We start from the raw sequence: 26,941 nt of genomic DNA, 5'->3' as shown, positions 1-26,941 counted from the left end.
CTCAAACTTGGACAGACCACTTAGCCACTTAAATCCTGCTCTGTTCTGTAGTTTGTAGCTAAAAATAACATCCCACAGATTGGGGCAGGGGAAGCAGTAGCTCAGTGGTAGAGCACTTGTCCAGCATATGTAAGATTCCAAGCCCAAACCACAAAAAAAGAAAGAAAATGCCCTCATATCGATGGTAAATGTTATTTTCCTTTCGGAAATGTGAAACACCAACAACAGCAGTGTCATATATGGTAAATGCTCCCCATATCTAACAAGGGTCCAGATTGTTAGCATATTATACATTTTAAGAGCAGTACATTCAGCTGAGGAATGTGACATGCAGAAATCAGCATGTTACAGAGCCTCTCTTTTGGGACTTTAGACAGGTCACTTGGCCTTTGAGTGTGTCCTTACGGTCTTCCTGTCCTTACTGTTCTGTAAGATAGGGATAACTCATGTGAAAGTGTTTTATAAAATAGCACTATGCAAAGATTAATTACAAATATCAAGAAGAGAATTTTAAGTGGTTGCATATACCTTTAATTCCGAGCACTTGGGAGGCAGAGCAAGCAGCTCTCTGAGTTCAAGGTCAGCCTGGTTTACAATGTGAGTTCCAGGATAGTCAGGACTGTTACACAGAGAAACCATGTCTCCTCTAAAACCAAAAAAGAAAAAAGTGTTAGGGCTAGATAGATGCCCCAGGGTGGAGAGCTGTCACTGCTCATCCAGAGGAAGTGCTTGATTCCCAGCACCCACGTGAGGCAACTCACAGCCAGTCTAAGGGATCTGAGGCTCTCTTTTGGTCTCCAAGTGTAGCTGCGTACGCTTGACAGGCACACTTATGCCTGTGTGCACTTGAGCATGCACACCAAATAAAAACAGTTTGAAGTATTATCATGGAGTGGATCAATCAGCATTCTTTGTTATAAGTAGAACCAATGAATAAATTATTAGAAACATTGAAGACCCAATACTTGGAAAAAATTTTCAGGAGAGTTGGCTCAGTGGTTAAGAGCACTTGTTCTTTTTGCAGAGGACCCAGGTTTCCTAGTGTCCTCATGGCAGCTCACAACTGTTTGTAGTTCCTGTCCCAGATGCTCTGATGCCCTCTTCTGACCTCCTCTGACCTCCACAGGCACTAGACACATGTGTGGTATGCTACATACATGCAAGGAAAACACTGAAGCACACACAAATTCTAGTAATTCAAGTCAGCTAGCCAAAGATAGGCAAAAACATTTTAAAGTCATGACCTCTCTCAGGCTCATGCCTCATCAGATGTTGGAAGGATGATTATGGATCATGCTACCTACAAAATCCCTATATTAATCAAAAGACTTTATCATGACTGTGCCTGGGAAAATTGGACATATCTTTATTGGGACCACATATTTTACATCTAAGTCATTAAAATTAATGATTTTTTTCACTTTACCTTGACTTGGTTGATTGTACTATACCAGACTGGGTACTAGATGCGTTAGGTAATTGCTTTTTCTGTATGAGTTTAGGAATTCCCCATCTTGTCAGTAGTCTCATACATTTAGTTTAGAAGATATACCTTTTGGGAGCTAGGATGTAGGTATCAGTAACATGTATAATGTTCCAGGTTTGATCATTAGCAGCAGTAATAAAAGATGTATACTTATAATTTATAGTAAGTCATTTTAAGAGATAACTAAATGTAACCAGACTATTTCTTCTTGCCTTTTTTCTTTAACTTTGGTTTTGCATTTTATTTTTATCTTTTACTTGTTTCTGTTTTATAATGTTTTGCCTTTGAGACAGGATGTCACTGTGGTGTTGAGGCTGGCCTTGAATTTGCACTAATCTGCCTGTCTCAGCCTCCTGGGTGCTGAGATTATAGGTGTGAGCCACCATACTGAGATAGGAGTGTCTTTTCTTCTTTTGTGGTACTAGAGAATGAAGCTGGGATGTTTCTTGGGCACATGCTCTACCATTGAACTGTATCCCCGGCATGTTATGCAGGTATAATGGACGTGTCTCAAGACTTCCTGTGTAGCTACACACGCACACACAAAGTAGTCAAATGCAGGCCTAAAGAAATTCTCTTGTTTATCATTCACAAATGAAATGTTCACCAGTCTTTTCTATTTGCATCTCAAGGTCAGCGGGGAGAAGTTGTATGACTGGGGATTACAAGGGTACATAATTGCAGAAGATTTGTGGAAGCAACATTTTCAGAAGGTGAGAGATTTCATTGTTTTCCCTTTGGTTTAAATATGTGATTCTTCTAAAGTTTTGTAAAATACTTAAACTATCTTATTTCTTTAATTACTGCTTTTGTTGGCTTTTAGTCTCCTACTCAGATTTTCAAGTGTTCATTTCGGGAGAGTAGTAGAATGTCTGAGTATTTGGTTATTATCAATAGGTCAAAAATAGTGACTAAAATGCATTCCAGTGTAGCTTAGACTGTAATTTCTATTCTGTTCTATATGTAGTTTCTTCAGAGTGTAGCATATTGTATAAAGGTTGTACCATAAATGGATTCAAGGCCAGTGAGATCGCTCAATGGGTAGAGGTGCTTCCTGCCAGATGACCTGGGTTTGGTCCTGGGAACTCCACATGGTGGAAGGAGAAAACTCATGCCCACAAGTCCACTCACTCACACACATGTAAATAAATGTGATTAAAAATACTTGGGGCTGGAGAGATGGCTCAGCAATTAAGAGCACTGGCTGTTCTTCTAGAGGCCCTGGGTTAGATTTCTATCACCCATACAGTGGGTTTACAATTGTAAACCTGGGGAATCTGCCTCTTCTGGCCTCCAAAGGCACCAGGCACATACAAGGTGCGTATGCATATGTGCAAACAAAACATCTACACATAGAAAGTAATTAAGTAATGTAAAAAGGCCTTGGGTTTGTCAGACAGTGGTAGCACTGTTAGTCCCAGCACTCTGGAGCAGAGGCAGGCAAATCTCTGTGAATTTGAGGTCAGCTCTGCAAAATGAGTTCCAGGACAGCCAGGGCTGTTACACAGAGAAACCCTGTCTTTGAAAAAAAAAGCCCTGAATTCAAGTGGAATATATTATACTCTCAAGAAACAAAAGTGCAGAATTGAGACATATTCCTTCCCTGGTTTTACACTTAATCATAAGCTCTGTTCTTGTCTAGTATTATTTGTTCATCTCCCATCTGAGGCTCCAGTGTGTTGGGGAATAGTCTTAGGCCACACATTCTCTGTGCCATCTGGTGGATGAGTAGCAGAGAAAGGAAGTTGTGCCATCATAAGGATGTGCCACTTTTCACGTCTCCTTGTGGCCTGTAGAAATGGTCTCTTTTTGTGATAAAGACTTAGTACAGAACGTGGTGTAGTGCCTCTTGTGTGTGCAGAGACCCAGCTAAAGGCAAACTGGGTTCTTGTGTTAACAGACTTTCTGCAGATAGATCAAAGAAAGCTCATTTTGGCTCCAATTATTTCAAAAGAAAGTACTCAAATAAAATATATAAATAGAAGGTAACAGGGACAAATATGATCAAAGTAAATTAAAAACATGCATGAAAATATCATAGTGAAGCCATTTTGTACCATTAATATACACCCATCAAAATGTCTTTAAATAAATTCATCAGAGTGTGGCTTAGTAGCAAAAAGGGAAAAGTAAACTGTGAGCTTAGCATGTACAAGGCCCCAGCACCACAAGCACACTTACATATATATGTGTAAATATCAGGATTTAGGAGTAGCATTCCAGAGTAAGTTATAAGCTCTCCTCATTGTATATATAAATATCCTTTCAGTGTAATCTTAAGACTGAGTTTATTTATTTTATATGTATGAATGTTTTGCTTGCATGTATGTCTATATCTCACGTGTGTGTGGTCAGAAGAGGGTGTTGGATTCCTGGACCTTCAGTTACAAATGGTTGAGTCACTGTGTGGGTGCTGTGAATTGAATGTAGGTTCACTGCAAGAACAAGCGCTCTAACCACGGAGAAATCTCTCCAGCCCTAAGATTGATTTTTCTACTGGTGGTTTATAAGGAGTTAGTCCCTTTTAAGCCCATTTAAACTAGCTCTTTTATTAAGGGCTGGGGATGTAGTTTGTTGGTAGAGGGCTTACCTTGCATGTGCAAGACCCCAGGTTCAGTCCCCAGTACCACTCAGTACAACAACAGAAAGTATCACTGCCTGGGGGGGGGGGCAGCCTCCAGCAGTATATAAAGACTTTCTATCTGAGGGGGTTAGGGAAAAATACTCTCACACACTCTCTTAATAGTTTCCTTCTTTATTCTCTATTCTTCTGTATACTTATTTTCCTACAGCTTATATACCCCAACAAAATCTTTCAAGCAATATAAAAATTGCAATGTGGTTACATTCTGTTTTTCAAGTGAATGATTATAATGAGTACGAGTAAAAGCATGTTTTTCCCTTTCCTTACATTATTAAAAACAAAGCCACCCTGGTAACCCACATACATTTACATCTAAGTAACTTGTTATGGATTAACCTAACATGAGCAAGCAGAGAACATTTTTTTCTCAGCCAACTCTGTTGTTGGCAGACTGCATATTACAGTTACAAAGAATCAATCATTTTATTGTTTATCTTGATGGGTAATCTTATAATCTTAAAGGGATCACAAATCTAAACCTTTATGCATAAAACCAGTCATCTGTACTTTAAATCTTTAGGGCACATACTCAAGAGTTTCTTATTTCAGGAAAGTGAGGGCAAGAATGGGTACAATGAATTAATCATCACCCTTTATCACCAACCAAACCTAGCAAGAAAAGTGTGTCAGCTATCAACAATTGGGCTGCTTTGTATTTTTGACCCTAACCTGTAGTAAGGAGCAGCGGGCCGCTTCCTGCCATCCAGCTCCCGGCCGCCTGGCTAGCTTATGCCCCGAAATAACAACACACAAATTGTATTCTTTTAAACACTGTCTGGCCCATTAGTTTCAGCCTCTTATTGGCTAATTCTCACATCTTGATTAACCCATTTCTAATAATCTGTGTAGCACCACGAGGTAGTGGCTTACCAGGAAGACCTTAACCTGCATCCATCTCGGAGAGGAGAGGCGTGGTGACTGCCTGACTCGGCTTCTTTCTCCCAGCATTCTGTTCTGTCTACTCCACCTATCTAATTTTCTGTCCTATCAAAGGCCAAGGCAGTTTCTTTATTAACAATTGAAAGTAACAGTAGACAAATGACTCTCCTCCATCACTAACCTAATGAATCCATAACTCGGTTATGTATCCTAGTGAACTTTAGATTGTTTTCTGAGGTTTTTCCATCTTTTATTTGAGACAGGGTTTCTCTGTAGCTTTGGAGCCTGTCCTGGAACCAGCTCTTGTAGACCAGGCTGTTTTTGAACTCACAGTTCAAAACTGCCTCCTGAGTGCTGGGATTAAAGATATGTGTCACCACAGCCCAGAGGGTTTTTCATCTTTAAGCTATTATCAAAGTATCTGATCTAACCTGAAGTCATTTTAAAGCTTTGTTTCAGCTAATGATGCACCCCAAGGCTCCTCCCAATGGCTGTCCTCAACAAGAGAGAATAAAATTGATGTTGACTATGTTCGATGTTTACTGCAAGTTTCCAGTGAAAAGTAGTAGGAAATCATGTTAGCTCAAGGTTTGATAGGCGTAGACTTCAGACAGTATTCGATAATGAAGTACCCTTTTCTCTGATGACATATTGTGATCCCCCCATAGTACCTTGTTGGGTTTCATGGTTTTCAGATTTCTTTGAATTTTTTTTAAACCACAGGTACGTTTTAATTTACTACTTAATCAAATGCTAATTCAAACCCAGTAGAAGGAGATCATGGTTCAAAGCTCTTTGCAGTTGGAAAGCAGGAAAAAATGGTTTAGCCTTTAGTTGATTACTTTTTTATAGGGGTACTGCCTTTCTTTTTCTTTTTTTTTTAAACTTAAAAAAATATCTATTCTTATTTTATGTGCATTGGTGTTTTGCCTGCACATACCTCTTTGTGAAGGTACTGAATCCCCTGGAACTGGAGTTACAGACAGTTGTGAGCTCTTATGTGAGGGCTGGGAATTGGGAATTGAGCCCAGGTCTTCTGGAAGCACACCCAGTTCTTTCAACCACTGAGCCATCTCTCCAGCCCCCTTATTTTTATTTCCATGTGTTTATTTTTTATTGTGCATATTAATCATATGGTGAAGAGTTAAGCTCCGTTTGTTTTTTAATTGAGAGCAAAGAGTTAAGCTATGTTGGAACAGAAATCTTTGGGGGCCTTGAAGCTGAGTGTATTCTCTTCACTGAATGTCAAAACAATTACATATATATCAGCTCACAATATAGTTAAGGGGATGAAGCATACAACTGAAAATCCAAACAAGCAGAAGCACTCAAGAAAGGCACAGACAAGGCTTTCTGAAGGGACCCTGGGGTAGGTGGGCACTTCATAAAGGGAGACATGTTTGGAAGTTAGTTTTCCTTTTTTTCCCTTGTTTTTTTGAGGTAGGGTTTCTTTGTGTAGCTCTGCCTGGAACTTACTCTGTAGATCAAGCTGGCCTCAAACTCAAAGGTTGGTCTGCTTCTGTCTTCCAGGTGATGGGATTAAAGGTGTGTGGCACCACTGCTCTCAAGTCAAGTGTATTACCAGTCTCAATTAGTGTCTTCTAATTTGGAATATTTTGTACTGTAGTGATGTAGTACATATTTTTGGTTGTGTCCAGTCAAAGAAATTAATGGACATTATGGTTAAAGCAGGAACCTAAAGTCTTAAATGCAGGCTGGGAGAAAACCTAGTAAAATGCTTGCCTTGCAAGCATGAGGACCTGAGTCTGAACCCTAGAGCCCACATAAGAAGAGTTAATGCATGCTGGCATGCGCTTATAATCCCAACCCTGTGGAGGTAGAGGGAGGCGGATCCCAGGGTCTCTCTAGACAACTGCCCTAGCCTAACAGGAGAGCTCCAGGCCAGTGAGGCCCCTTCTTCAAAACGAGCAGGTGGCGCCTGATGACATCTGACATTGTGCTCTCTCTTACACACACACACACACACACACACACACACACACGCACGCACACACACACCTGATGACATCTGACGTTGTACTCTGGCCTACACAGACAGACACACACACACACACACGATGACATCTAATGTTGTGGCCTACACACACACACACATGCACACACACACACACACGATGACATCTAATGTGCTCTGGCCTACACACACACACACGATGACATCTAATGTTGTGGCCTACACACACACACACACACACACACACACATGCACACACACACACACACACGATGACATCTAATGTGCTCTGGCCTACACACACACACACGATGACATCTAATGTTTTGGCCTACACACACACACACACATGCACACACACACACACACACATGATGACATCTAATGTGCTCTGGCCTACACACACACACACGATGACATCTAATGTTGTGGCCTACACACACACACACACACGCACACACACACATGATGACATCTAATGTTGTGGCCTACACACACACACACAGACACACGATGACATCTAATGTTGTGCTCTGGCCTACACACACACACACACACACACACACACGATGACATCTAGTGTTGTGGCCTACACACACACACACGATGACATCTAATGTTGTGCTCTGGCCTACACACACACACACACACACACGATGACATCTAATGTTGTGGCCTACACACACACACACACACACACACACACACACACACACACGATGACATCTAATGTTGTGCTCTGGCCTACACACACACACACACACACACACACCTGATGACATCTAATGTGCTCTGGCCTACACATACACGCACGCATACATATATACACACACATGCATGCACATACACATGCAGGTATACTATGCATGTGTGTTTGTACACATAGACATACACAGATTAAAATGGTGTGAGTGATGGCCAGGATTTTTTTTGGTTTTTTTTTTTTTTGAGACCGTCTTCCTATGTAGGAGAGTCGGACACCTCAAACATTGTTCTCCTGCCTTAGTTGCTTAAGTAGCTTTGATTCCCGGTGTGTGCTGACCGTCAGTGGCTCAGTTCTTAGCTGTATTCTCTTTCATGTAACTATACTCTCAAGTACCTACAACAAATCTGTGGCAATTTGCTGCTCTGCCATATGCCATCTCCTTTTAGGAATTGATTCTAAACATTTGCATTTTGTCTTCTAGTAGTTATTAGGATAAAGGCATATTTTATTTTGTCATTGTCATTGGTCACTTAAAGTTCTTTGCTTCAGCTAAAATTTAAATGTCTAAAATGTAAAGATAGGTGCATCCAGAAACAGGGGCATCACAACATGGTTTGTGTTTCTTTTTTCTATAAGTGCAGTTTCAAGCTGGAGAGATGGCTCAGAGGTTAAGAGCACGGGCTATTCTTCCAAAGGTCCCGAGTTCATTTCCCAGCAACCACATAGTGAGTGACTCACAGCCATCTGTAATGAGATCTTGTGCCCTCTTCTGACCTGCAGGTGTACATGCATATAAAACACTGTATTCATAAAAAATAAATTTGAAAAGTATTGAAGTACAGTTTCAAACCCAACAGTAAAGCCACACATCTACCCACCTTCAAAACTAGGAAGTTACCCAGGCCCCTCCTATCTCCCAGAGGGAGTCACTAACTGAAATGTGTTTCTTTAATCCTTGGTTTTCTTTCAAGTTTTATATTTTGTTTAACCATGTATGTATATATTATAAAGCACTGTGGTTCTTCCATGTTCTTTTGTTTGTTTGTTTTAGCCATAGTCTCGTGTTGTCCTGACTGACCTTGAATTCACTGTATAGCTGAGGATGACGTTGAACTCCCGAACCTCCTCCCTTAGTCTTTTGAGTGCTAGCATTACAAGTGTGGGCCCTCACATCCAGTTCAGCTTTTGTAATTTTCCTTATCTTGACTTACAAACATATAAGCTCTCTCAGTTGAGACTTATTTGTACTTTAATATTATGATTATAAGCAATATAAGGCAGTAGCTTATTTATTTTAACTTCTGTAGACTATATTTTTGTGTGGAAAAATATATCCATTGATGGCTAATTGGGTAGTTTTCAGCATACTGTTGGCAGTATACAGAACTATGGGTGTTTTTTTTTTTTGTTTGTTTGTTTTTGTTTTTTTGACTTGCTTTGTACACCAGGCTGGCCTTGAATTCAAGAGAACTGTTTGCCTCTACCTCCTGAGTGCTGGGATTAAAGGAGTGTGCCAGCACATCTAACTCTGAGGGAGGGGGGAAAGGGGGGAGAGAGAGAGAGAGAGAAAGAGAATGAGAATATATTTACCAGTGTCTATTTTGGAAGAGGTTTTTTTTTGTTTTTTGTTTTTTTTTTCTCTTTTGGAGACGGTCTCTCTTTATGTAACTCTGACTGTATAGAACAGGCTGACCTCAGAGTTACAAAGACCCACCTGTCTGTCTTTCCCGAATTTGATACTAAAGGCTTGAGCCACCAGCTTGAAAAGCTTTAAACCTACAGGAGAGTTGTAAAACTAGCACTGTTCACTTAGATTCACCCATTAGCACCTGCTATTTTGTCTTACCATCTTTTAATATATGCAATTTGATCATATGCACACATACGTATGTTCTTCTATGGAACCATTAGAAAGTTCTAAATATTCATTGTACTCTCCATACATCATCTATAATTCAATATGTATTTCCAAAGAACATGTAGGTTCATTGATATGAACAGCAATGGTAACATCATACCTAGGAAAGCTCTTTCATTGTTGATAGTAATATTACTTAATATATATTCCACACTCAAGATTTCTCTAGTTTCCCCCACTGAACTGCTTTTAACCTTCTAGAAACTTTCACAGCTGTGCATTGTTAAAAGGTAAATACTTGTTGACTATGACCTAAAATGAAAATGGATCAGTCAGCTCTCCACTTAACCTTCTGGGGAGGTAGCTGATAGGAGGCACAGCCTGCCTGCCTGTATCTTTCCCCAAAGTGTTGCTATGTAACCCTCTCAGGCTAGAACTCACTCTGTAGACCAGATTGGCCTTAAACTCAAAAGATCTGCCTGCCTCTGCCTGCTGAGTGCTAGGATTAAAGGTGCATACCACCATGCCAAGTTTTTATGACTTCTAGCTAATCCAGAGGCTGCTTCCTTCCTATTTGATCATTTGAAAGCTCTGTGTAGGCACAGAAGTCTGGTTTGTTTTGTTTTTGTAAGGAGAGTCTCACTGTGTACTTCAGATTGACTTTGAAGGTAGGGTCCTGCTTCATTCTTAGGAGTGTTGGGGTTCCAGCTGTGCATCAGCAAACGTGGCTGCTGTCTTTTCCTGACAGCCGGAAATTCTTTATACAGTTGATTTACTCATCTTCTCCAGAATTCTTTTACTTTAGAAACTTAATTAGAACATGAGTATTCTAAAACCTTTTCAGAATAATGCCAACCTCAGATCTTTTTTTTTTTAAGATTTATTTTAGTGTTCTGTCTGCCTGTATGCCTGCAGGCCAGAAGAGGGCGCCAGATAAAGATTTATTTTTTTATGTATACCGTGTTCTGTCTGCATGTGTGCCTGCAGGCCAGAAGAGGGCGCCAGATCTCATTACAAATATTTGTGAGCCAGCATGCAGATATTGGGGATTGAACTCAGGACCTCTGAGCCATCTCTCCAGCCCCCAAATAATTCTTTTTTAAAGACACGGCCTTCTTTTGTAATCTGGGCTAGGCTGGAACATGTGGCTGTCTTTGTGTTTGCTGGGAGGATTGCATGCACGCCTGCCATAGGCAGCTTCTCAGAGTTCTCTTACAATTAGCTAAACACAACGGTCTCCCAGTAAATGGCAGATTTTTCTTTTTACTAGGTTTTTAAAATCTGCAAAAAGTTACTTTCAAATGACTGCTAAAAGCCAAAAATAATTATTTAAAGGTCAGAAAAACACAGAAATACAAACTTTTCTCAACACGAGAACTGGGTAGAACCTCTCATGCTGAGCTTTTAATAGTTTTAGTCTGGCCTTTCCTGGCTCAACAGGAAAATGCAAGAGAAACAATAGCCACCACCCTAAGTAAACATTGTGCACTCTCTTTCTGTATTCAAGATTTTTTAGCTGTTTAAACACAAGTTTAGTTGAGAGTAACTTACGTGATGATCGAAGATCTGCCTTTGAGTATATAAGAGGAGGTCCTTGAGGTTCAGTGATAATGGCGTGTCAGAGGCTGGAGGCTGTGAACCACACCAGTTGCAATGAACGTTTTTGGGCGGGGCTGATTGTGCCACACTGACACTCCCAGTGCCAGCGGGATGAATGAAGAGGTTGGAGAGGCAGGAAAATGGAAGAGGAGCAAGGTGGTTTTTTGTTCTGTTTTGTTTCTAATTAATTTTTTGGGGGGTGGTTTCTTTTGGGGAGGATGATGCAGGGGTAATGGGTAGATATGGAGGGAGGTGAACAGGATTTGGGTGCTTGGTGTGAAATTCCCAGAGAAGTCAATAAAGAGTTACATTATATATAAAAAATTTGCCTTTGAAATAATGCAGTCATATACCATGTGATTCCACTTATGTGAGGTATGTGGAGTTACTAAACACACAAAAGGAAAGATTGACTGGCAGGAGTTGCTAGGGGCTGGAGGAGGGAGGAATGGGAAGTTACTGATTGATGGGTAGAAAGTTTCAGACAAGATGAATAAGTTCTGAAGGTCTGCTCTTCAACCTTATTTTTAAAAAGAGAAAAATTATTACCTAGTTTCTTTATTTATAATAGTCTTATGTAAGAGAAATGACATACATCCAGAACAACTTTAGCTTTCTGGAAAATCTACCATGCTGCCCTTACCTTCTTTTTAATTTTCTAAGGTAGGAAGAGTAACGCTCTCTGCTCTTAACAGCTTCGGAACTTTACAGCACAACCTTGTCTCCGTTGTCCCTGAACCAATGAATGTACTCAGGCTGAACACAATGCGGGCTTACTATCTTTGCCCAGTAGGTCAGAAGTCCAGTGCTAACCCAAGGTGTTAGAAGGGCCACACTCCTCTCCAGAGGTCCTAGAACAGAATTCTTGTGGACTTAGGTTGTTGACAGAATTTCGTTCCTTTCTGCTGTAAACCTAGGTCTGTTTTGCTGCCTGGCAACTGAGGCTGACCCAGTTTCTGGAGACTTTCCTTGGTAGTCTCCTTCCTTTGCCTTCAAAACCAGCAGCATAGGCCTTCTTTTTCAAGGTGCTCTCTCTGACCCCCTTGTTTTGCTTCCATCTTAGCCTCTATTAGCTCTTCAAGGTCAACTGGGCCCATTCGCATAAGCCAAGGTAATTCTGATGAGTGTGCCATCTGAAGGTGTCGCAGAAAGTAACAGGTCTTAGATACAGACATCTGTGGTGTCACTATCCTGCCTATCATGTTCCAGTGAACTGAAATTTTGCTGGGCTCTTTAACAGGTCATCTGTCCTCACCTATTTATTTTATACTTTGCATTGTTTTCTTACATTTGCATACAAAATAATGGATTTTCTCTGGTATTTCCATACATACTTTGTTCTTGTTGATCCTGCTTCCTCATGCCTCTTATCCCCATGCCCTTTTAGTCTTTCTCTATACAGTAACCCCTGTATTTAATATCAGACATGTTTAGTACCCCCCTGCTCTAAGGACCCCTTCTTCACCTCTCATGGCTTACACTCACACCCATACCGACATGTATCTGTGTGTATTTGTGTGTGTATGTATGTGTGTTTGTATACATATACAAATTAAAATCTAGGAGCCACATAGGAAGGAAAACATACAGTGTTTGTCTTTCCAAGTCTGGCTTACCTTGCTTAATGTAATAATCTTCAGTTGTATCCATTTCTTTTTTTTGCAAATATGACAAAAATTTTGTTATTTATAATCTATCTATTAAGGGATACATACCACATTTACTTTGTCGATGGACATTTAGGATGGTTTCATTTATTAACTACTTTTTTTATTAAAAAGAAGTGACCTATCATACAGTAGGTTATATCCATTGAGCCTAGCTCAGAGTGCTCTTTACTCAGGAGCCTGACAGGCACGTTTTTATTACCTTCATTTTACAAGTAAGGAAATTGCATTTTTGAGGAGTTAAGCAATTGCTGAAAATAGTTCAGGACTCTAGAGTGTGTGTGTGCGCACACACTTGCAGGCATGTGTGTTTGTGTGTTTGTTGTGCACTCACACGTGGGAGTAGAGTTCAGAGGACAATGTCATCCTCAAGTGCTGTTCATCTGGGTTCTTTTGTTTTGAGAGTTGGTTTTTTACTGACCTGGGATTTCCCTAGTCTAGGCTGGCAGGCTTCTGAGCCCAAGGGATTCTCCTGTTGTTACCTTCCCACTTCTGAGATTACAAGAATGTGCCACCATGCCTGCATTTTTTTTTCAATCATGGATTTTGGGAGTCAAAGTCACAAATTCCTGTCTAGTTCTAGGACTCACAGATTTTAGGAGGATGCAAAGCTTCTAATATTTGGCTGGCCATATTTAGTTACTTATTACTGAGATCGAGTACCTGATAAGGGGACCTTAAGAGAGGGAGAGCTTATTTGGGGTCTTGCTATGAAGGCACAGTCCTCATGGCTGGAAAGGCATGGTGATGGCGTGGCTCTTGCGGTGACTCTTATTTCCTCACATCTTAACAGAAGAGTGCAAGGAGTGTTGGCGCTCCACTTGCTTTCCTGTATGCTTAGTCTGCGACCAGAGACCATGACCATGGGATGATTCCCCCACACTTGGGGGAGAGCTTCCTGCCTCAGTTTAACCTCTCTGGCAACACTTTTACAGACACAACTCTGCGTCAGATTCCAAATCCAGTTAAAATGACAGTGAAGATTAACCACCACACTGACAGTCCACCTTGACATAGCAGTGCATAATAATTAGAGACCAATGTGTTGATGTTTCGAGCTTTTCAGAAACCATTTCAGTTTTGCTAACATAAATTGTTATTTGTGTTCATAGACATGGTAGTAAAACATTGAAAAACAAATATGCATTATAATCACATAAGGAAAATATCTTTTTAAAGAAAACTTGTTCTGAAAATACAGTAGATTTTTTTGCTTATTCTTAAATCACAAACTGCTTTTTGAAGTGAGAATGTTGTTTCCTTTGAGATCATGGTACTGTCTCAAGAGCTCTTAATTTGTAACGTGGTCATGGGTGGGTAGGTCCAGTATTTTTTTAGTGAGATATTGGTTCTGATTTGTATTATTATAAGTGTTATATATCTGAACAAGGCCATGTTCCTAGCAACAGATTGTTTTTCTCAATCAGTAGAATGGAATGCTTTGCCTGCTTATTTTCTTCATCTGAATTATTTTTCAGAAGCTTGAAAATTTGGCACCTTATTTTTTGAGGTTGAGATATTGGTAGGTATGGATAGAATGTGTCTAAAGAATATCATTAGATATACTTGGCAAGTAGTAAATAAATTTAATTAGGTGGGAAGCCACATTACTTTAGGGCAGCCCCAGTAGTCAGCCATGATTGTGTTACTTTCTTAACTTTCTTTTTATATCTTTGTCTTTGGATTTTTGAGGCAGGATTTCTTTGTGTAGCCCTGACTATCCTGGAACTCTCTCTGTAGACCAAGCTGGCCTCGGACTCACAGAGACCTGTCTGCTTCTGCCTCCCAAGCGCTGGAATTAAAGGTGTGGACCATCACCCCTGACTTATCTCTTATTTTTTAATGAATCGCTCCCCCCTTGAGACTCTGTGTGTAGAATAGACTGGCTGTAAGCTCCCAGTCTTCCTTCCTCTGCCTTCCAAGTGCTTAGATGATAGGTCTGCAGCGCTAGACCCCTAAGCTCTCTCCTATTCCATTTGTTCATGCAACAAATATTTGAATGCGGTGTGCACACATATGGACACACACATGGGATGGAGGTGGGAAGTGACTGTGCAGGGAGGGCTTAGCACTAATAATAGGTCCTTTAGAGTTCCATCAGGCCAGCTACTGTATTTTGTGTTGAATCACCAGGCAGTGCATATGGTCTTGTTCCCCAGAACTCCTCTATAAAGTGCTATGGTGTTATCATGGTGCCCATCTTATCATCGAAACTTGGATGCTCCTGTGAATGAGAGAGGACAGTGTTCATTATGCTGGTATGATGGGCATAAAGCAACACATAGAGAACTGTTCTAAACCGCTTGAGCAGACTTTAGAATTGCCCAGAAGCTATGCTGTGCACTGGCAGTCGGTCACATGCTCTTGCTTTCGCACCCCCCCTTCACTCATTAGTGCTGATGAGAGAGGCCACCAAGGCCACCTGCATCAAGTCTAGTCTCCCGAAGCACAGCCTCTCGGCCTGCCCAGCTGCAACCCAGAGTTGTTCAGACTGCCAGTTCATGAGTTTTGATCTTTGATATCCAAGCAGGTCTTATTAATAGGATTTCAGAATCTAAGCCTTAAAAAATACAGAAAAGGAAAGCCTGAACTTAAGCACATGAATTTTCCCCACTAGAACCTTTTCTACATGTCTTCCCATGGATATGACCTAATTAATTATACGTTCTCCAAGGATAGTCAGGCAGAATGGTTGTGGCTCAATTTAAAGCTCTTTAAGAGTGTACGTTTAATGAATTGACCTTGTGGATAATGCAAGAAGCTCTCTTAACGTCTCTCAAGCCCTCTATGTCAGTGATAGTGGCATGTAGTAATAAATACAACTTTTAAGAAATAAATCTTTTGAATATTGATTTGATTTTGCTTTTATGGAATCAACTGTTTGGCTGGATCTATAGAATAAGAATTCCTATAGCCCTTTTTTCTGTTCTCTGTACCTAAGCTACTTTTCCCAACAGGACACTGAAGGAAATGGACTAATCTCTTCAGTCTCCTGAGAAATGGGTCATCCTGTATTATATCCTCCTTTAACATATCTCATTGCAGTCCTAGTTGATAATTCGGGGTCTCAAGCCCTTCTTTGACACCCCACCTCAGACCTTCAACAAAATGACTTGACCACCTTACAAGGAAATAATAATAATTCATGTTTATGTTCAGCCAAATACTGAAGACATCTTGACATTAAAGCTTTGTATTTTCTTTTACAAGCCAGGAAATGTGAAGAACTCACCTGGAAATAAATAGAAAACTCCATGTTCTGTCCATTTTAATCAGGTAAAGAATAAAACAAAGAAACAAAGACCTGGTTATTTTCAGCGTTGTTAGTGCTAGCTAAAATGATTTCTTGTTAATTAATTAATTATAGCACTTTCACCTTGATGTGGAAACATAAGGGTCATATTTTATTCTGTCTTTAACTTCTGGCTTTAAATGCCATTACTTATTTAATTATGTTTGTGTTTCTTTTTGAGAAGTGCCAGAATTTTTTTAGATAAACTAGAACCAGACAGAGGTTAGAAACTGAATGCAATTTCTTTTGGTCTTATATTCAACTCACTATTACTCATGGTTGTTTAATATTTACTTACCAAGCACCTGCTAAGTATAAAAGTATTAATTCTATTAGTATTTTGTGTATGTTAAAATTATATAATAGATCTTGTCATTTCCTGATAATTAGCAAATTATAAGGAATTAAAATTTAACCTAGGTATTCAGCTGCATGAAATTAGCTTAGTTATGATAGATCTATAAAGAGGATTATTATTGTTTCAGTTATACTTAATTGCATGGGAGCATGTACAATTTTTTGTGGTACTGGGGTTGAACCCAAGGCGTCACACATACTGGGCAAGCACTCTCTCTCTACCCCTGAGCTATACCCATAGCCCTCACGTTCCCTTTTATTTTCTAGACACTTTTTCCATAAAGTTGCCTGGACTGGGCTTGAATTTATAATCTTTAAGTCTCAGCTTCCTGTGTAGCTAGAATGACAGACCCAGAGCTACAATTATTAATTAGAGAAGAAAGGTGGTATATTTTGTTAGATCAGGAGGTATATAGAAAATTTAAATGTGCATTTTTATTTGAACTTTATTTTTTTCATATTTCCTGCCATGAATATGAGTTTTCTTTTATAATCAGTTGTGTGTGTGGCACTGAGATTGAACCCAAGGCTTCACACATGCCAGGCAAGCATTCTACCAGTGAGTCAAAAGTCAGCCCATCTTAAAAAGTTGTGTTATATTGTTGTTTATCACAGTTACTGTTTAAAATGCCCCAAACTCTGCATTTGAGGCTTTCCTTTCTCAACTATCTCCATGTTCTTAGAGAGCCAGAGCGTCACATCACTTGAAATTTGAGAGGTCATGCAGTGCAACTCCCAGCCCTAAGCAGAATCCTCTGTTGCTCTGCTCATCACCCCTTTTTACGCTTCCATTGGTAGGAAACACATCACAGGGCAGTTGTCTTTGGACACTCCTGACAGTTTTGGAAGCTGCTGCTTATCGTAAGTGAAAGATATTGTCTTGTGACTCCTGAACAGCGGTCCTGATCCTAGTTGACGTGTCCCAGCAATCTAGTTCCCCTTTGACATTGATGCTAATGCAAAGTCAGTAGTTCTCTGCTGTTAGACAAACAATTTAATAACTACCCCGAGCTCTTGTTAAAGGGTAGAGGCCCAGGCTCCATCCCAGAATCAGCACTTTTGTGTATATGGCGGCAGAAGGGAGACTAGAGAGCGAGCTTCCAGAGGGCCATACAAGTCCTTAGATACTTTATATAGAATGTGTTTGTATTTCTCTATAGGGATGAAATCTAACAAAGAAAAAGTTGGTAATAAGCCATTTCAGTGTTCAGAGGGTTCTAGACCAGGGTTCAACTTACCCTATATACAACCTTGATTTTTTTAGTCCTGAATTTTTAGAACTTTATTGGTGGTTTAGTTTTTAATTATAAGAGCAGTAGGGGGTTAGGTAGCTGGCTTAGTCAGCCAAATGCTTGCCATGTAAACATGATGACCTAAGATTGGATTCCCAGCACCCACATAAACAGCTAGGTGTGGTGGCATGTTCCTGTGGTCCCAGCACTGGAGAGGTGGAGACAGATGGATTCCTGGAGCATGACGGCTGGAATCTAGCCGATTCAGTGAGCTCCAGGTTCACTGGGAGAGTCTGTCTCAAAAATAAGGTATACAGTGTTGAGAAAGATCCCCAATGTCGACCTCTGGCCACCAGGCACATGTGCACCTGCGTGCACATGCATATACATACACACACACACTATGCACACATAAAATAAAATGACAGTCTATGTTGGTTGTAGCTATTGTTTTGGAAGCTAGGGATGGAACCTGAGACTTTATACATGGTAGACAAGCACTCTATCTCTGAGTATACCCCAGTCCCAGATAAAAATTTTAAAAGCTTTCTGGTTATTATTCCTTTCCCAGAGATAGTTTCTGCTCATAATTTGGTACACTATAGACATTTAAGTATGCATGGATTTAAATAGATAATACACATTTGTATGCTTTTGGTTTTTTTGACTGCAAGTACACAAAAAAGTCCAAAAAGGTATGTATAATTTTATCATCATACCAAAAGAAACTAACAGTAATTCCTTAATACCCTCTAATATCTAGTTAGTGTATAGATTTTCCTGTTTGTGTCAGTAATAACTTTGGTGTTGTTATTTTGAGATACATCCTCATTACATCGTTCAGGACTTGTGATCCTTCCGCCTCAGCCTTCTGAGTGCTGGGGATACAGTCTTGTTCAGCCATACTGGCCTTTCATAATAATTTTTTAGTTGGTTTATCAAATATTATCTGTCCTTCACATTTTAGTGAATAATCTCTTATTTGTCTTTTAAATGTAATAGTTTCTTGTTCCTCATTTATTCATCGAAAAACTTGGCTTTTTTGGTCTTAAATTTGCCATGTTCAAATGGTGGCTAAATATGTCCACTTAGTGCCAACTCTCCTTTTCTCTTCATTTCCTTCTTCTTTTCCCATGTAGCAACAGTTGGATCTGAAAGCTTGATCAGATTTAGGCTTCATTTTTTTGTTATTATATCTCATAGATAGCACTATGCTTAGGTGTGTTTAATAAGGAATTTGCTTCTTCAACTGGGTTTATTGTGTATATTCTCCATCCGTATTTGTAGGCCTACTTTGCCCCTTCTTTATTTACATAGTTCCTGGTCTATACTTTACCATAGCTTACTTAATCCTTGTTAATATAGGTTGCTTCCAGAATTTAACAAAACAGTAAATCAGTTATATTCTTAGGATGTCACTAAAAGGTGAATAAACTGAGAGAGACCAATTAGCTAGTTGTTTGCATGTTTAAGAAATTTTGATTTTACATTAAAAGCTCAAGGGAAGTCAGTCATTGGCTTCTCAGATGTTGGGCTGTATGCTCAGTGCTAGAGTGCTTGCTTAGCGTGTGTCAGGCCCCAGGTTCAATCCCCAGCACATAAAAGATTTAGAAACTTCTAGAGCTGTGCAGGCTCATCATATATGAAGGAAAAGACAGTCTGGAGAAGATTAAGCTTGGCTTTGGTGTGTGTTTGTGTGTGTTTCATCCCTGGAAGGAAGGGTGTGAGGGAAAGGAAGGTATGAGGAGAGACATTCAACTGTCTGAGGATGATGGGATTGCGCTCTCCTTCAGTGATACATGGAAGTATGTCCTGGTCCTCAGAGGGCAAGAGGTGCATATATTCGCTGTGCCATTTAGGCATGTACTTGGCATCATCCACATACCTCAGTATGCTTGGGTACTCAGCCAGTTGAAAGTCTGGATATAGTATGGATGGAGCACAGTCTGAGTTTTGGCTCACTCTTCTGCAAAATGAGCCTAGGTGCTGTGTTTTCTAGCTCATTCTTTTTATGGTGATAAAATAGTAATGTAAAAACTTATACTGTTTATTAATTTAAACCTAAATACATTTCAAAATGCATAATTTTAGCGTCATTTTTGTTTTCCTGCGTACAGTTAACTTATATTTTTCTTTCTTTTAGTTATAGGTAAACATTGGAAACTCCAGACGGTAAATCAGTATTTCTACAGACAAATGGCAGAGAGTCAGTATTGGATATAGTAAACTGGCTTTCTTCAGGAAAAACAACACTAAGCCTCTTTGCTATCTTGGGTGATGCCATATTACAGGCCAACTAATCAGCAGTCCTTCACATGGAAATAATGTACAAGCCTTAGAACTTCTCATTCTTCTATCACTATTTATGTACATAATTAAAATCCAGATTCAAACAGAGCTGGCCTGCTTTCTTTACTGATCTGAGTAACAGCTTAAGTGAGCATCTCCAGTGCTGTATCTGTGTGGTTTATGTGTACACATGGTTAGCGTGCGAGGCTCATTCCTCTGTGTGTGTCTCTGTGTGTATCTGTTTGTCTGCATGCACACACGTGCAGTGTATGGAGGATGTGTGTGAGCATGAGCATGTGTGCTAAAGGCAATGTTTTTACTCTTTTTTTTTTTAAGGGTTGGCTTTTATTTGCCTCACTTTGAGATTTTGGTTTTTGCTTATTTTTGAGATTTATTTTAATTACACCATTTCCTGCTTCCCTTTGTTCCCTTCAAACATTCACATACACCCCTCCATTATATTTTTACATCCTTGGCATCTTTTGCCATCAATTATTATTGCATGCATATATATGTGTACACACACACACACACACACACACATATACATATTTACACACATACATATACATTCCTAACTATAACCTCTTCAGTCCATATAATGTTACTTGTATTATGTTTTCAGGGCTGACTGGCACTGGATAACCAACTAGTGTGCTCTTCCCTGACAATATTTGCTCTTTAGGGCCACACCTGTTGGCAGTCAGCAGACTGGACCCTACAGCCCAGAAATGAGGAGGAGAATATAGAGGCGATGCTTCAGAAATCAACAGAAGGAACCAGATTCCTAACTGCGGTGGTTTGAATGAGACTGGCCCCCATAGACTCTTATGTTTAAATGCTTGGTCCACAGTTAACGGGACTGTTTGGGAAACATTAGGAGGTGTGGCTTTTGTTGGAGGAGGTGTTTCACTAAGGGTGGGCTTTGCAGTTTCAAAGGCCTATGCCAGGTCCAGTCTTGTTCACCCTCTCTGTGGATCAGGATGTAAAGCTCTCAAGCACTGCTCCAGAGCCATGCCTGTCTGCTTCCTGCCCGGATGATCATGGACTAACCCTCTGAAACTGTAAGCAAGCCCCCAGTTAAATGCTTTCTTTTGAAGGGGTTGCCTTGGTTGTGGTATCTCTTTACAGCAATACAACAGTAACTCAGACACTGACACATTCCGAAACCAGTAACAATGACTCTCGTCTTGGTTGTATAGGTCTTCAGTTCTTGAATGCCTGGAAGAAATGCAGGATGAAGTAGCGCATGCTCTTAGCTGCTGGGGCGATGAAGATACTGCTGTGTACTTTCTCCCTGTCTGTGGCTTCCTCTCTCATGGTTCCTCAGCTCACAGCTCATGGAACTCTGAATTACCAAGGTCAGGGGGACCAACAGGAGCCTCTTTTGACTGGTCAGCCAGCCTAGAAGGTTAGCATGTGTACAGCATGTGAAAATGAGTGTAGAATTTCCAAATTTCATTAAGATTTGGAAACTAATCCTTTTGTATTCCTGTGCTGTCAGTTTAGTTGACCTTCCAGATTTGATAGCAGCTGGAAAGACAGTAAACACACAAATAGGTGTGTACTTATTAAATTAATATTGGATACTTTTAATAGGGCCAAGTGACAGGAATAGTGCTGGTATTGTTACCTGATTAATGAGCTGAAACAAATTTGTTGCTATAAGAATTCTCCTGGCCACCCAGAAGCCTTTTGTTTTCTTTTATGTTGAAGTACTTTTGTTTTACTGGACCAGTACTCTCTGTGTATTTAAGCTTCGTCAGAATTACAGCTATGTTCTTGTTATTTTAGGCTTTCTTCATTTGGCTCATCTTTGTCACCTCTGCAGGGTAGAGAGTCCACAAGTTTCTTCACTGAGATTACTTGATTTACACCTCAGCTCACTCTGGAGATTATTAATCAATAGTACTCGACTGTCTCCTAACTGAAAGATATTGGCTTCCCACTGCTGTCTTATTAGTCATGATTGAAAGCTATGCTAAGACTTACTTCTCTGTGGGGGGATAGGATTGAGTCTTACAGAGCTGTTCCATGTTTGGTGCCACACAGAAGTTACTGCTCAACCATGATAGATCAGTTGCCTTTGGACTATTTTTTGATCATGGCTAGTGGACCAAAAGATCTTGTTTTCATTTTGTGCTGTTTTCTTCCTATATTTAACACATTTTTCATTGGATCCTGAACTGTTGGCAATATAAAATATATTTATTTGAAGGATTTGGGTTGTGGCTAATGCTAGATTGCATGCTTAGCATGCATGAAACCCTTGGCTCAGTCCCTGGCACGACAAACAAAACCAAAACCCATATTGAATACATTGTATTTCTCTTTCCACTTACTTCCTTGGCATATTCTTCACATGTGTGTTGTTTTTTCAGTCCCATGTCATAAATTCTTTTTACTTTTCATGTGTGTGCATGTGTATAGCGTATGTGCATGCTAGTGTGGCGCTGGGGATTGAATCCAGAGCCTTTTCATGTGTGTTTTGATAGGTGTCCAAGTATAGTAACATATCACTATATGCACTTTTTACACAGATGCCAAGTGCCAAGAGCAAACATATGCTGGTGCATATGTGTGTACTGACATGTGGTTCTGAGGGAGGTCACATGTCAGAACATATATATATTCACATGTGTGCATTTTGAGTAGACACATATCTTGTTAACATGTTTACATGCATGCTACTCTAAGCATGGTCACATATCATGTATGAGCATTTTGATGTTTGTGGAAGTTCTGATCCTGATCACATTGGCACATATGTGCATGCTGACACACATGGCAATTCCAGGTATGGTCATATGTTGGCACATATGCACAGTTTAACATGTACACAAAGTTCTGAGAGTGAGCACATGCCGGCTCATATGCACATGTTGACAGGTGTGTAACTTCCAAAAGGCATCACATGGTGCTTATGTGCGTGTTTCCACATGTGCAGTTCTGAGTGTGGTCACATGTCTGCAGATCTGTGTGTTTACAAGCATTAAGTGCTCAGACGAATCACATGCATGTGCTTACATTCACTTGTGTGCAGTTCCCAGTGTGTTACATATCAGCACATATGTGCATGCTCACATACATGCAAGTTACAAGTGTGGTCACATGTTGGTACATAGTCATGTGTTCACATGTGCATTTGCTGAACATGATCATGCCAGCACATGCATATACTTTTCCTAGCATAGTCATCTTTGTGATATATGTTTGTTTACCTGTGTACAGTTCTATATGTGGTCATATGTCAGTATTTATGTACATGTTCACGTTCATGTAGTTCTCAAATATATTAGTATGTATATATATATGTTCACTTGTGTACAGCTGGATTTTTTTTTGTTTGTTTGAGACAGGGTTTCTCTGTGTAGCTCTGGCTGTCCTGGAGCTTGCTCTGTAGCCCATGCTAGCTTAGAACTTAGACATCTGCCTACTTCTGCCTCCTGAGTGCTGGGAATAAAAGTGTGTGCCACCATGCCCAGCGTGTTGTGTGCAGTTCTGGATGGTGGGAATATGTTGGATCATATTGTGAGTGTTCACATACAGGCAGTCCTAGGTGTGACTTATTACATCTTAACACATACGTGCTATTCACCCCTATACACTTTGTGAGTACAGTAAGATGCCAGTGCATATGATTGTGTCCACACAAGTGCAGTTCCCAAGCATGGCCACTTGGTGGTGTATGTGCGTGGTTACACACTGGCAGTTCCTGAGCAAGGTCATATGTTGGCACATGGTGTATTCACATGCATGAAAATCCCGAGTCCTGGCATATGTTGGTACATATGCATGTGGTCACTTGTGTAGTTCTGAGCATGAGTGGTCATATGCTAGTGCGTATGTGCGTGTTCACATGTGTACTGTTCCTGATCATTGGAATAGGTTGGTGCATATGCAAATGTTCACATATGTGGAGTCCCCTGTGGTTGCATGTGGGTGCATATGTAGTGTTCATATGTGTACAATTCCCAAGTGCAGTCACATATTGGTGTACATGTGTATGCTCACCTACATGCAGTCCTATACAAGGCCATGTCAGTGAATGTATATAGTGTTCACATATGTGTATTTCCTGACCATGTTTATATGTTGGCACATAGGCACATGTTCAGATGTGTGCACTTCTTGGGTTTGCCGGCTAGTATTTTGGTGTGTGTGTGTGTGTGTGTGTGTGTGTGTGTTTTCTTTCAACTGGACGCGTGCTAGAGTTATTTGAGAGGAAGGAACCTCAATTGAGAAAATGCTCCCATAAGATTGGGTTGTAGTCAGGCCTGTAGTCCATTTTTTAAGTTAGTGATTGATGAGGGAGTGTCCAACCAGTTGTGGGTGGTGTAGTCCCGGGAGTGGTGGTCCTGGGTTCTGTAAGAAAGCAGGCTGAGCAAGCCAGTAAGCAGCACCCCTCCATGGCATCTGCATCAGCTCCTGTCTCCAAGTTCCTCCAGTTTGAGGTCCTGCCTTGGCTTCCCTCAAGGGATGGTGACTCAGGAGATGTAAGTAACCAAATCAGCCCTTTCTTCCCCAAGTGGCTTTTGGTCATGGTGTTTATCTCAGCAGGAGAAAAACTAAAACACTAGACAGAGTGGCATATATATGCATGTTCATGTGTATGTACTTTCCGGGTATGGTCACACATCAGTGCATCTATGCATGTTCATATATATGGTCATATGTCAGTGTATATGTGTGTTTTCATGTGAATGCAATTCCTATTATTATATGTCAATGCATAAGGACATGTCCATATGTGGGCAGTTTCTCATCATGGTCACGTGTCAGTACAGATGTATGTTTTCTCATGTTTACAGTTACTGAGCATGAACATATACAGACACATGCACTTTCCAAGCATGGTCATATATGAGAGTATTCTCATGTGTGCATGTGAGAGTATTCTCATGTGTGCCGTTCCTGTTTGTGTTAATGTACGTGAATATGCGTATGTTACAAGGCATAAACGTAAAATGCATTAATAGTTTTTTATTCTTAACCCAATTTAAATTATTTGTTAAAGACTTGAGGCATAACATATACCTGCTTCTGCCTCCACTCCTGGCTTAAGCATTTCCTTTTTTGAATGTCTGTGAGGCATCAAAAGTAGGGTAAAATGTCCAGAGCAGGATGAAGTTTGGCATTTATGACTCAGATGATTATTTTTAAATATATCATTATGATGTAACACATTAAGATTATCTGTAAACTCTTAAAATGTCTTGGTCAGCCTTAAAGTATTTTTTGTTTGTTTATTTTTGCTGCCACATGGAAGAATGATTTATTAGAACAAATTTCATGACAAATCATATAAAATAACTATTTTCAGAAAGACCTCCACAAGACCACCTGAGAACAATGTACAGCAATACCTTCCAGAAGCCAGGCAATTAGGATACCAACGCCAGGTCGAAGGCTGGAGGGACAACGGAACTAAATGTGAGGAGGTACACCAATTTGTGCATTGAAAAAACAATTGTACAGTGCTGACCAGGGCTGGGAGGCTGGACAGCCATTTACTATGGGAGCAGGCTGTGGGCAATGTGTGGGACATGTGGGGGAGCAGCCAACAGGCTGGGCTGGCACCTCCTCCAGACAAATGCATGTAAACATCAGGTGGGCTAGGCAGAGGCCACAGGACCCGTGTATGACACTCTATCAGCTAAGTGTAAACAGAGACCCATGCTACCTCCGAGGGCTCTGGGTCTCCCACCACAGCTACCTCTCCCCAAGCAGACAGTCCTGATCAGGAGCAACACCCCCAGCACATCTGGCAGGGCATAGAGCACACCCATGCCAGCCTGGTTGATATGGGACATTCTTCATCCCATCTCAGCCAATGGGCTCTTTGGCTTAGTGCCTCCAGAAACATCAGCAAGGGACAGCAGCTGGGCAGCAGCTGGGCAGCCACACTCTGCTCACCTGGCAGGCCCCAGCCGAACAAATCCTGAGAAAGCAGAACCAGTAGTGGGCCTGTCCCTGCCAGGCCCCCACAGAGGATCAGGCCACAGGAATCTCCTGCAGTCACCACTTCGTGCCCACACACAAAGCCAGGAGCTTCCAAATCTTTTTTGAAGTGTTTTTTTTAAATGACAATAAAAAATATGCCCAGGGTTTTCTCTTACATAGGCTTGGCTAAGACATGGCTCTTGAAAAACTCATTGGTTTTTTAAAAGGCAGTAGTTGTATAAATATTCTTAAAACCTTTAAAAAAATTTTTTTTTGATTTTTCGAGACAAGGTTTCTCTGTGGCTTTTGGTTCCTGTCCTGGAACTAGCTCTTGTAGACCAGGCTGGCCTCGAACTCACAGAGATCTGCCTGCCTCTGCCTCCCGAGTGCTGGGATTAAAGGCGTGCGCCACCAACGCCCGGCTAAAAATTTTTTAGTGTTTTAAAATTGTATTTATATGCATATTCACATACAAAACTTATCTAAAAGCACAGAGGTGAGTTATTCTCTTAATCTTTGGAATAAGGAGTTTAGTATTTCAAAGGGGGACAATTAATAGATATATCCTAGAGTATGAGAACTCTTCTCTTAAAGTTAATTTTTACCCTCAATTAGTAGGGACCATGTTGTAGAACCAGAATTGAGATAAGGATCAAGGAGCTAACATCTTTATCAGAATTGTATGATTATGTATATATTGTTTTTTTAAAAAAATAAATTTAAAGACTCATTCTAATTGTTTCAAAGAAATGTTTAAGACCATTGGCCATCTCTGTAAATGTATTCCTTTGTAGTTTGTCATTTTGTTCCTAAAATTTTAACTTTACTATAAGCCAAAATGAAGTTGGGCCAAGTTAATTAATAACTTTAGTTTACATGAACACTTATTTTTGTTTTTATTTATTCTCTCTTACAATATATTCTTACTATTCCTCCCAGTCCTTCCCCCACCTCCCTGCTCCCCAGAACCAGGTCTTCCGTCTTCCCCCAGAAAAGACTAGGCCTCCCAGGGAC

General features: G+C 40.4%; 1 protein-coding gene across 4 annotated transcripts in view; it reads left to right on the top strand.

The window, feature by feature from the left end:
- LOC121445315 (MICOS complex subunit Mic26) overlaps positions 1 to 20,092 on the top strand; it is a 47,515-nt gene extending 27,423 nt beyond the window's left edge. For all 4 annotated transcript variants that reach the window (XM_041647378.1, XM_041647381.1, XM_041647379.1 and 1 more), the window contains exons 7-9: positions 2,119 to 2,199; positions 16,025 to 16,090; positions 19,839 to 20,092. In XM_041647378.1, the coding sequence (XP_041503312.1) occupies positions 2,119 to 2,199; positions 16,025 to 16,060 (117 nt within the window). In that variant the 3' untranslated portion in view covers positions 16,061 to 16,090; positions 19,839 to 20,092. The remainder of the gene's footprint in view (positions 1 to 2,118; positions 2,200 to 16,024; positions 16,091 to 19,838) is intronic.
- The last annotated feature ends 6,849 nt before the right edge of the window (positions 20,093 to 26,941 follow it).

Source organism: Microtus oregoni, unplaced genomic scaffold, assembly GCF_018167655.1.
Source record: "Microtus oregoni isolate MIOR12 unplaced genomic scaffold, Mior012 000173F_ref0000288, whole genome shotgun sequence".
NCBI lineage: Eukaryota > Metazoa > Chordata > Mammalia > Rodentia > Cricetidae > Microtus > Microtus oregoni.
Note: the sequence above shows the minus strand (reverse complement) of the source record. Positions and strands in the feature narration are given on the sequence as shown.